Source organism: Eleginops maclovinus, chromosome 20 (genome assembly GCF_036324505.1).
Source record: "Eleginops maclovinus isolate JMC-PN-2008 ecotype Puerto Natales chromosome 20, JC_Emac_rtc_rv5, whole genome shotgun sequence".
Classification (NCBI taxonomy): Eukaryota; Metazoa; Chordata; class Actinopteri; order Perciformes; family Eleginopidae; genus Eleginops; species Eleginops maclovinus.
The window spans coordinates 16,249,255-16,261,195 of NC_086368.1; the positions used below are offsets into that span (position 1 = coordinate 16,249,255).

General features: G+C 36.5%; 1 protein-coding gene and 1 long non-coding RNA gene across 3 annotated transcripts in view; both read left to right on the top strand.

The window, feature by feature from the left end:
- Positions 1-11,941, top strand: part of LOC134883078 (uncharacterized) — a 51,132-nt gene that overhangs the window by 14,752 nt on the left and 24,439 nt on the right. The window contains exons 4-6 of one of the 2 annotated variants that reach the window (XM_063911209.1): positions 74-355; positions 740-1,048; positions 1,470-1,529. In XM_063911209.1, coding sequence (XP_063767279.1) covers positions 74-355; positions 740-1,048; positions 1,470-1,529 — 651 coding nt within the window. The remainder of the gene's footprint in view (positions 1-73; positions 356-739; positions 1,049-1,469; positions 1,530-11,941) is intronic. The other variant, XM_063911207.1, reaches the window with a different exon arrangement.
- Positions 2,047-4,081, top strand: LOC134883084 (uncharacterized). Its single transcript, XR_010168228.1, has 6 exons — positions 2,047-2,105; positions 2,231-2,299; positions 2,759-2,848; positions 2,975-3,012; positions 3,097-3,157; positions 3,394-4,081. It is a non-coding gene; the product is annotated as an uncharacterized LOC134883084 (long non-coding RNA).

Below are 11,941 nucleotides of genomic sequence, written 5' to 3' on the forward strand. Positions count from 1 at the left end.
TATCAATTAAAACAGTAATGGTTTTAAACAAATAACATTTTCATTTTTTCTCCACATATCCTTATATTTCCAGCTCTTCCTCCACCAACACTGACAATGAATCCACCGGTGATCACAGAGACAGACTCAGTCACTCTGCACTGTCAGACTCCACCATCTGTTTCTGTGCCTCAGTGTTATTTCTACACTTTAAGTGGACACATTGTCAGAGTTTTCTCTTGTCTGAAGACACTGACAGGAACTGAGCTGCTGGAGATGTCCCAACAGAGATCACCTGCTGAGGTTCAAGTGAAATGTTTTTACTATGGAGGGTCAAATTCTCTACATAGTGACACGTCCTCCATCACCATACACAGTGAGTGACTGATTTACTCATTATTTCAAATATTATCATATTATGTTAGTGGAAAATGCAGTATCACATTTATGTTTAAAAGGAAATGAAAAAAGATTCAACATTTGAACAACTTTTATTTCCATTAAAATGCCACCTTTGGGGTGAAATGTTATACTTAGGATATTTACAGTGTGCCAATAATGAGGGATGATTTTCATTACAGTGTAGTGATCAGTTAAGATGAGATAAGATGGAACTTTATTTATCCCAGTGGGAAATTCAGGAATTTAAAGCATGTAAAAAATAATAAGAAGAATAATACAACATTTAAAAGTGTGGAGTGTGACAGTTTTACATAAGAATATTATGTTTAATAACTTTTCATTAATACTTTTTCTTTAGGTCAAAAACCACAGATGAGTCTTCAACATTTTCCTGGTGAACTCGTTCTCTTTATCTGCACTCTGCCTGGATCTGCTAATCATGATGCGAGATGTAACCTGTACTTTGGAGAAAAAAAACATCCAGTCCAAACAACCAGCTGGAAGAGAAGGGATTCAAAGAATCGGCTGCTCTGCCAGTTTACTTTCAGAGTCGATGACTTTCTAAGACATTTACATTTTGTGAAAAGACATGATGCCAGCTGTGATTATAGTTTGGGAAGTGAATCCGACTCTTTGTCTCCTCGTAGCGATGGATACAGCTTGACTGGTCAGTCGTAGTATTTCCTACTTTTTTATTTTTGGAAAGCCGTTTGAAGTGTTTCAATATCAAATTATTTTCATCGGAATAAGAATCAAATTAATTGGACAAGGAAAATAAATGTTTATGCTAAAGAAGAAGACACATTTAAAATAAACAAGGCAGCTGCTGCCACACACACACACACACACACACACACACACACACACACACACACACACACACACACACACACACACACACACACACACACACACACACACACACACATACATTTCTATGTGGACCAAAGTGGTGGATCAGCTGACATTTTTCACTCGTTTATCCTTTTGGAACAGCTCTGTGTTTAAGTCAAATAAGATAAATAATGTTTTTTTTTTTTTCATACACAAGAAATTTGAAAGGCCCAAATTTGTTTCTTTTACTGCAGATATTGTGGGAACAGAATCAAATATGCGCTCCACAATATCAGCTCCTACTATCCCCACAGGTAAGTTTAACTCTCCCTAAATAACAATCCAGAACATGTTACATAAGGCTTTAATAAATATGTTTGTGTTTTAATGCATTTATTCAGATGCCATATTTGACGGTTTGAAACTAAACATATGTTTCTTCTTATGCTCCCTCCTTATGCTCAAGTGATTGCATAAAGATATGTTTTCTGCACATGAAGCTGACAGATCCAAATCCATCTTCTTTTGTTTTAGATATTGAGGAAAAGGAGAAACGCTTGACACAGACTATGACGACATCTACTATGACCACAGGCAGGACATGCTATATCTTTTAATAGATATCCAGAATTCATCTCAATGTACTTATTATATTTGTTGTTTTGAATGTCTTATCAGGAAAGACTGTTATCAGTCATCCACTCCTATAACTACGACCAAACAAACATCAGGAAAAACAATTACAGATTTATTAAATGTGACTTTCATTTATTACAAATCATTTTTAATGATTTTATATTTCTTTTATTCTTTAACTAGGTCTTACTGTTGATCAACAAACACTGGTAGTTTCATATCTACATCCATAACACCAGTGAAGCCAACACAAGGTAACACAAATACTCAGTTGAGTAATTATTCATTCTGGCAAAATATTTGTAAGTCCATCAAAAACAGCAACATGAAATTTCTCCAAATGTTTTTGTGTTTCTGACTTATTTATTTATTACAATAGGTCGAACGCCTCATAAGTCTAGCACTAAAGCTATTTTCCCACCTGTGACCCAAGTGAACCCATCATCAGGTGAGCAAAAATAATCTATTACTTATATTAACATTAAGAATAAAATGAAATTTACTAAAGTAGTTTTTTCTGCCCTATAGCAAATTGACATGTTACGCAGCAAATTAGCTAAAGCTATCCTTTTTGGTGTAATATGTAACATTAATTATATTAACGGTAAAAATGTTTACCTCCTAATCTACTGTGGGCTCATATTACATGTTTCTTCTGGGTTTGAGCAGTGAGTATTGCTCTGTAGTGTCACAGAAAAGCAACCTGTTTTGCTTCATTCTTTTCTGTAATTCAATAATGTATCATCTTCTCAACTGTACTCACTTGTTTAATTTATATTAGTTTACAAAGCAATACGCTCTCCTTCATGTTTTATATTTTGCTTACCCTTTACTGATCACAGGTACACAGTCGTCTTGCTTTTGTGTTGGGATTGAAACTGTGACTTGTTTCTGACTTTCACAACAGAAACAAGGAAAAGGAAGTTGGTAATAGTTGCGGCTTCTCTTGGAGGTGTTATCTTATTCGGACTGGCATTTCTGTTCACCAAAAGAACTGGTGAGAACTTGATTTGTGTGCCAGCCAAAGCATGTGTCCTCCCTGCTCATTGTGTAAGTTAGTAAAGAATCCAGACGGAGGTTCAGGGTGATCAGGTTTTATTAATTGTGCTTTTTTGTGTTACAGATGCCTGTGGATATAAGGGAAAGCTCAGCAGTGGAGAGGTAATTTAAACACTTCTGTATCCTCTCAGTCAGTGATCATGCTGCTAACTCTCACTTTACCTTCCCTCTGTCTTTCTGATAAAGTACTTACCGAGTGGTTATGATGAGACGTACAGCATCGTCACTTATGAATGCAGCCACATTGGTGAGCTGCTTTTCTTTCTACCAGCTTTAATATTTGCTTGATCATGTTTCATACACATGTTTGGTTTCATCAGTATGTATAAACACAATGGGTGTACAGTGACATGAATAACTTACACTGTTTCTTTACATTATTTGATATTTTGGCAATTAGGCAGGACAGAAATTGTATGATACAAGGAAAGAGTTCAATGTACCATTGTGTGTGTGTGTCATGTCTTTTTTCTTTCCTACTAGAATGACAAACGCTAACCACAGCGTCTCAAGAGGAACCATCTGCATCAGACCACAGAGATAATGTGTGCAGCATTTGAAAAACATTTTGAAGTTATAGAATTGTGTTTCTCATTAAAATTTGAGATGGGTCAAACACAAGTTGGATTTTTGCAGTTAAGTGTTGTTTTATACTAATTAATATACTACATACATATTAATCCATGTTAGCCTTCTCCTAATCAATACATTAAACATTTTAGCTTTTATATCTTTAACATGTTAGAAAATGGATGAAGAGTCTCAAAGGGTTCAGGTTACAGGGGGAGAATAAGTTAATCAGTTGTTTGTTTTAGTTTTATTTCAACTGAGGCAGAAGAAGTAAAAAAGTTCATGGAAAAAGTGGGGGCCTTGACTTTACTTCAATACCAACTAGAACAAAAAACACAGCCTGTGCAGCATAACACTGGACATATGAAGTGAAATATGGATTGCAGAGTTGTATGTTCAGGACAAAAATGAATTAACTTCATGTTTGATTCAAGCAGAACATGAACAAGCTAAGTGTTTCTGTAAAGTTGTGAGCAGCGTGTGAACACATGATGAACAGACTCTTTCATTTTCTTCTGGAACTGTGAGCTGACGCTTTGGTAGATCTGATATAAATACATAACATGTTCTAAGTTTTTAATAAATTGTGTTTAATCAAGTAGATGCACAGTGTGGGCATTTCTGTGGCCTCTCTGTTTCATGTGTGATGCTAGCTGTGGTTTTCCTGAGAGCAAGTTTTGCAAATTGATACTGAAGTACATCAAAGCTCACATACTCAGAGACACAAGCTTCTTCTATCTGAGAAGTCTTATTCAGCTTCATCATGGCTGGACGTCTGCTGTTTGTCATCCTCATCTGTAAGTTATACCTTCAGGAGAGTTCCTCATTATCAATGCAGACTTTTACAAACTACTGTAGGTTCAAACTTGCAGACATTTTGTCAACAATCATGTGGCATATTTTACCTCCTGTTCTTTTTATGGTTGTTCATTTCATACCTGTGTTTCAATTCAGTTTTTATCTGGAAACGTATTGTTAAACTGTGCTGCAGACCTTTTAATGAGTTCCTGAAAAAATAAAGTCTATTTTGGTCTTTATCTTCATATTTTCAATAAGGCATGCATTTTTAGGGCAGTGGTGGCAAAGTCCACAGGGACTTGGCCTGGGAACTCGAAGGTCACCAGTTCACAAGTCTAGGAAAGACCAAGTGCTACTGTGGTGTCCCTGATTAAGGCACCGTTCCCTACACTGCTCCCCGGGTGCCGTACATATGGCAGCACACTGCTCCTAACACTAGGATGGGTCAAATGCAGAATGTAAAATAACGCCTATGTGGGACGATTAAGGGTTCCTTCTTCTTCTTCTATTATCATTATGTTGATTTAACTTTTTTAAACATTGTATTTTCTGGCAGATTCTTTTCACACGATTTAAACACAAGGTCAGTCTCTGATAAATCATCTTTCATGTCCACTCTTGCTGTTTTCACTGTGTGGGAAGTTTATTAAAGTCTGTTCATATATTGACAATTTTTACAAATGGTTTGGTTTACAGTTTATCTTCACTTTACATTAAATCACAATTTCTCATTAAGATGATAACTGTATTAATATTATTATTCAGTATTTCACATAATATATGTCTACCTCTAAATATTGATCCCTTGGACAATGAGACACTATTTACCAATAACCATTTCCCCATAATACAAATTACTATCTATCATGAACATTTATCATTTAAGTGTCATTCAGTTATCTTGATCTTGCCTTGGCCCACTTCTACTCCCAGGCTTCTTCACATCTTCAATATACAGACTGGCGACCTTCTGTTCTCTAGCATTCGAAACACACAGAAAAGTGCCACTGTGACCATTGTCAGGCAAATTATCATACGGATGCTACCGATTATAGCATGTCAATACTTAACCCCCGTCTGGTCACCATTTCAATACTCTGTAATGTAGAACCTTACTGGATGTTCCCCTTCCTATCTTCTGTTTTCTTCTATTTGAGAGTCTTGTCATTTGTTTGAGACGATATCCATTAACCATTAAACACAACAAGTAACATCTTTATCAGCACAAACAACGGTGGCTCTTAACATAGTGCCTCAGGCCTTGAGAGAAGAGTTATAAGTTATGATTACTCTGCCATCTTAAATTTAGAAATCATAAATGATTTAAATAAATTAAATTTCAGCTATTTATATCTGATATATCCTTATACTCAGTCACTCTGCACTGTCAAACTCCACCGTCTGTTTCTGTGACTCAGTGTTATTTCCACACTTTAAGTGAACACATTGTCAGAGTCTTCTCTTGTCTGAAGACACTGACAGGAACTGAGCTGCTGCAGATGTCACAGCAGAGGTCACCTGCTGAGGTTCAAATGAAATGTTATTATGGTGACATGACTATATCTCCTGAAAGTGATGTATCCTCCATCATCATTCAAAGTGAGTCAACACTGTTAACATTGAATAGAGAAGTTTGATATCATGTACACATAAATATAAAAAAAGAGTAACACATGACAGAGACTATTCTTACATTGATTATAACCTCAGATAGGACAGGCAAATATTTAAAATATAAATCATATCACATAACAAAAGCACTTACCATATTTGTTATTTAGAAATAAATAATATATGTTTTATTCAGCAGGTCTGTCTGTTAGCAGTGTTTCCCCTCCTGTGATTCCTCTTTCATCCGATAAAACCATTTTAGATAATAAGCTTAAAATAAGTAAATAAAAAATCCTGTGTATTCTGAATACTTTTAACAATACTTTGTTACGTATCTGTATAGATAATTTTCTTAGAATTTTTTAGAATTTAGAATTTCAATTTGTGTTTCATATCCCTGTGTGCACCTGTACTGTTTTTCCTCTTCTCTGTTGCTGCATAAACACTTGAATTTCCCCACAGCGATTAATAAAGGTACATATTATGTGATATCTTATCTTATCTTCTCTTATCTTATTATGCGATATTCTCAATAATCTCAACACTGAATATATTTATAAAGAGTAAGTGTCCTGAATCTCAGTTTAAGCACATAGTGATGGTTGCTCATTGATTACTCAAATACTCTGTGAAGGATGTTCAGTTGCTGTATGTGTAATTAACCTTTCCACTGTGAAGATGTTAGCCCATATTGTTCAAGTAAAATAAAGCCATTATCCACTTATAATACAGCTATAATTAACTGTTGTTTCACCAGGTCGGACTGTTAGCACCCCAAGTATCACTGGTAGTTCCTCCTTTTCCCCCCTCACACAAGTAACCAACATCAGGTGACATAATTATTCCATGTTTCATACTAACTCTAAAATAAATAAAGACATTAATCAGCAAATTGAAACTGATATGCTGCTTTATATTTGTACCCCTGAACAAAGACATTATATTCTGTGGTTTTAATGTTTGTATGTTTTTGTGCCTCTGAAGACACACTAACTAGTATGACTCATGTGAGTCCAGGTTCTGATCATGATGAAACAGGTAAACTAAAGATTCCTATTGTTGCATAAAAATGCTAACATGAATTGCAGTGGATGTTTTAGACATGTTTTGTCTGTTAAAAGGTTCAAGTGTTCGTACGCCTGGTATTAAAGATAGCTCTACCACTGCAACCCCTCAGAAAACAGCATCAGGTGAGTACATGTATTTGTTCACCACTTAAACTCCACCATTAAATGTTTAAAACCTTATTTACTCAGAAATGCATACTTCTATTCACAGGACTTGCCTTCTTGATATTGTTAATGCTATGAAAAGCACAACTGACATTGCCTCTCGTTTCAAAGCAGAAATATGGAAGTTTGTAGCAGTTGTGGCTGGATGTGGAACACTTGTGGGTGTCATCTTGCTGGTTTCTGCAATTCTCTGTAACAAGAGAAGTGCTGGTGAGAACTTTGTTGATGTGTTTGATAAAGATTTCTATCTTTATAAGTAAAGATAGAAATCTTTTTTGTATACATGTCTTCAAAGCAAAAGTTCCCTTTAACAGATTGTCTCCGATTACAAAACATATGAAAGCTCAGAATTGCATTTCCAAAAGCACTGCAAGAAAAATGTAAGAATAGGTCAGTATGAGAAAACTACTCAAAAGCTATAAGCTAAAAAACAAACCTATTTAAGTTACAGACAGAAGTTTAATGATTGGACATTAATAGCAAATACTTATACAAGAGGTGTCAGGTTGAAGTGCTGATTGCCCCACAGCTGGTGAAGGAGTCATGGTGGTGAAGCATGAAGGAAACAGATGATTCCAACAACACAGCTCCAGTTCTGAACACATTCTGGTTAAAAGTGTCTACACAGTTACACATTTGAGCTCGGTCCTTAAAAGCTGTTAGTAGTTTGTATTTAACACTCCATTACTACAAAGGAATGCAGCTATAAGTTGACCAGAGATACTAAAATCACTATAGAGTGTTAGTATGTGTTACGTCCCAGCTCGCTGGGAAAAAGGGAAAGCAACATAAAACCTAATTGGTAAAAATTAAGTTGTTTATTGAAACTCACATTGAAATGACAAACAAGCAGCCTTTAAAAAACAAAGGGCCAAAAGAGTGGATTTTTTTCTCATCAGGTTGCACAGAACAACAATGCAAGACATGCATCTCAAAGTAGCACTGAAACACACTTGGTGGAAACCACACCCGCACTGAGAAAAAAATAATCTCATTTGCTGAAATCGGACACGCTTTTTCACATGTGGGATGTGGTGTGAGAACATTTTACATTTATCTTTTCAAGACCATGTCTCCAACCTATATCACCTATGTAACAGGTCACAGGGCAGGAGCACCACATGTGCATGGTCTTTACAACTATTTGAGTTCCACAGTCAAGCTGTATTATTTTACACAGGCCGGTTCAAGCCTGCACAGCCATTGAACTACTTAAAGTCTGTCCTTCCTATCTTCACCACCAGGCCCAAGAGTGGCTCATGCCTGCCTTCCTCTAGTTCCCCTGGAGGTGCTGCTCTCAGGGTTGAAATATGAGCCATTCACTCTACTTGAAACAGTTAAACTGAAATGAGTTTCTATCTAGTCCTAATTTTTGATGGCGTTTTTGTCAACTAAAACTTAAAGTTACGGCTAAATTGAATATATAATTGGGTAACAACTTTATATTAAGGTACACAAATTCACCAACAACTAGTTGTTAATTAAGATGCATATTAGCAGTGCATTGATTCTTTATCAGTCAATATAAAACAATCATTAATGCCTTACTCTACATGACCATATTCTACAAGTAATAGGCCATTAGTTGAGAGTTTTTCCTCAATAACCCTCTAATTATTGCTTATTTATTGCAAGTAAGGAAGTTGTTGTACATGAGTTTTGGTCTTCTTATGCTCTGCTCAATATGGGCCTAATAAGGCAGTACTACCACAAGAATAGTCATTCTCCCATAATAACACCAAACAAATATGGTCTATTCGACATGAAACTACACATGTTAATTGTGTCAAAATAACTCAAAATGTGGTTTTTCTAACTTAGAATATGTTCCTTCTTTGAAAGTGGTTTGCATGACCTTAGGAACAAATATAAAGTCTGAAGCCTGTGAAAGGTAATTGCAGATATTGCAGATAGCAAGTTGATAATTACACTCTAAGTCAAAAGCTTTGACACTATTATTTATCTAGAGAGCTCTGTCTGCTAGAAACACTGATAGAAAACGATTAAGCGGTGAAAAGTAGGTCTTTGTACCAGAGATGGGAGTAAGTCACACATATGCAAGTCTCAAGCAAGTCTCAAGTCTTAACCTTCAAGTCTCAAGCAAGTCTCAAGTCATTTTTGTGAGAGTCGAGTCAAGTCAAGTCAAGTCATAGCTTAGGTCAAGCAAGTCACAAGTCAAGTCATAGAAATATAATAAGCTGGAAGACAACCGTCTTAAAACTTTAAGAGACTGCAGCCTAAGTTTTATGTAGCCCTCATTTGCAAAAAAGGGCTAACAAATAGAGGAAGGGGATATAAGGCTAAAGAATAATTATAAATACTCACTAGGACCAGCAGGATCAGAATGACTAGGAACGACTACAGGGCCTGGTGTACCAAACAATAATTACCAGACAGAGTACTCAACACAGTAGTTTATCTTGGGAACAGCAGCACACCACTTCCTTTTATTTACAACCATTTTTTCAATATGTTGCAAAAGACAGTCCTTTTTTTTAATGTGTTGCAAAAGACAGAAGACAAAGAAGTGCAAGAAGGAATGAACTTGAACAAATACAACTTCTATGTCCACTACTCCTTCAAAAAGGCCTCACTCTCTCACTCTGCTGTGGATGATTAAAGCTGTAGGTATTGCTTGGAGTTCTTGAAGTCATAAACTGCGATATCATTGTTATTGGTGTCAAATGTGTCCTTAGTAGTGATGTACTCTTCAAATCTAGACAGAGGGGAGAAGTGCAAAAAAACTACTTTTAGCTCATGATTTCATTGCATAATATTCCATTAATAAATACCATACGGAAATGAAATGGAGACACTTATATACTACGATTTACTCTTGAAAGTGGCCCATTTCTCATTTATGTCATACATCTCTCATATATCATATACTTATACATACATTTACAGTAATAGGGTTTGTGCATGTTGTTTGGCTGTTATACTTTATATATATGATTTAACAAAAAAAAAGCAGCTAGCGCTAACAAGCTAACAGCTACATTGATGTGGTAGACTTTGGACTAGCAACTAGCGCTAGCTAGGCCTGATCTGCCAAGAGAATCAATCTGGCAATTTCAGATAGGCTGCCGTATTTCAGTCAAATTGTCTGTTATTTGATAGGCGGGATCAATGTGAAACTAAGTCAACATGATTAAAACTTAATGTGATGCAAACAGTAAGCTCTTGTCACGTTTGACTGATGGAGATGGGATGTTAGCTGCCAGCTAACGTTAGATTAACAATAATGTGAAATTAGCTAGAGACATTACTTACTTTTCTTTGTGTAGTACTCTTCTTTGCGCTACACACCTTGCACACGGCGAATCGTTTCTTTTGTTGAGTTGAATAGTCTTTAAATCCAAATTTTATGATTTTGGGAACACTGGCTGCAGTAGCAGCAGAACTGGTAGCACCTTCCATCTTCCAAACCCCGACCGCTCTACTGTAGATGGCGGGCGCATCACCTAGTAGAGATTACTGGTTGCCAGGTTCGCCCACATGCAACAGGAAACATCCAATCGAAAATATTTTTTATTATTATTATTCACCAATTAACCAAGACAGCAATGACTTGTCGAGTCATTGCATGCACGTCTAAGTCAAGTCTCAAGTCATGAGTAGCAAGTCCAAGTCAAGTCGAGTCTTTTCTCACTGTTGATCAAGCAAGTCACAAGTCCTCAATCTGGCGATTTAAGTCTGACTCGAGTCAAGTCACTAGACTCGAGTCCCCCATCTCTGCTTTGTACATGTAACCCATGTGACAAAAAGAGGGTTACAATAGGTATTAATATTGTGGGGACTATTGCTACTCAATATCACCCTGGGATTAACTAAACTGGGTTTGCTAATTGGACGCCTGTACATCTATTCATGACGAGGTTTTTAGGTTTCAATATAATTTATTTTCAAAGAACAACAGCGTGTGCACAGACACGGTCAAAAACTATTGCTCTCCAGTCACAATCAATCTCTCCTGTGCCAGGGAGATCATTTATGTATGTTGTTGCCCCATTGCGCCATCTAGTGTTCAAACAATGAAAACATATAACCATTCTAATGGGTGCATACAGACTAATAATGGTTCCGTATATTTCATATTTGCACATTTATATTTTTGTAAAATTTGTATTTAACATTTTGTTGACACTTTTCAAATGTATGGCATGATTATACAATTTTAATCTTGTCAAAAACACAATAATCTGTCATGATCCTTGTTTTGTGTCTGTTTCCTGTTTTATTTTGAAAGGTTTTACCCTCTTGTGTCGTGTTAAGTTTTACTCCCTGTCTGAGTTTCCCTCCTTTCCCTGATTGTGTCATTGTGTTCACCTGTTGCCCCTGTGTTTCTCCTCCCCTCTCCAGCTGTGTGTGGTCTTCTGATTAGCCTTGTGTGTTTAGTCTTGGTTCCCCTTTTGTCTCTTGTTCAGTCGTCGTCGTTTGCTACCTGCTGTTAAACATGTTACCTGCCTGTTCCTGCCCGTCCGTCTATCTGCTCTTGTTCCCGGTGTCCCTGTGTCCCCTGGTTAGTGTTGGTGTGGTTATTTTTTGGTTGAAAGTACAGCTTTAATTTAAATAAAGCTCGCCTTTGTTTGGACCCATACCTGCCTCCCTTTTGTTTTACTGCACTTGGGTCCTGTTTCCCCAAACCCCTGACAATAATCACTTTTCACCTATTGTGTAAGTTCATACAAGCAGGTCACACCGTATGATCACACACACATAAACATGAAGTAAAATCTGTATTTTATGAAAAAGTTCAGGCTGCATATGTGTTCTCAGCCTTGGAAAACTTGACAAGTTTTGGGATGTGTTTGAACATC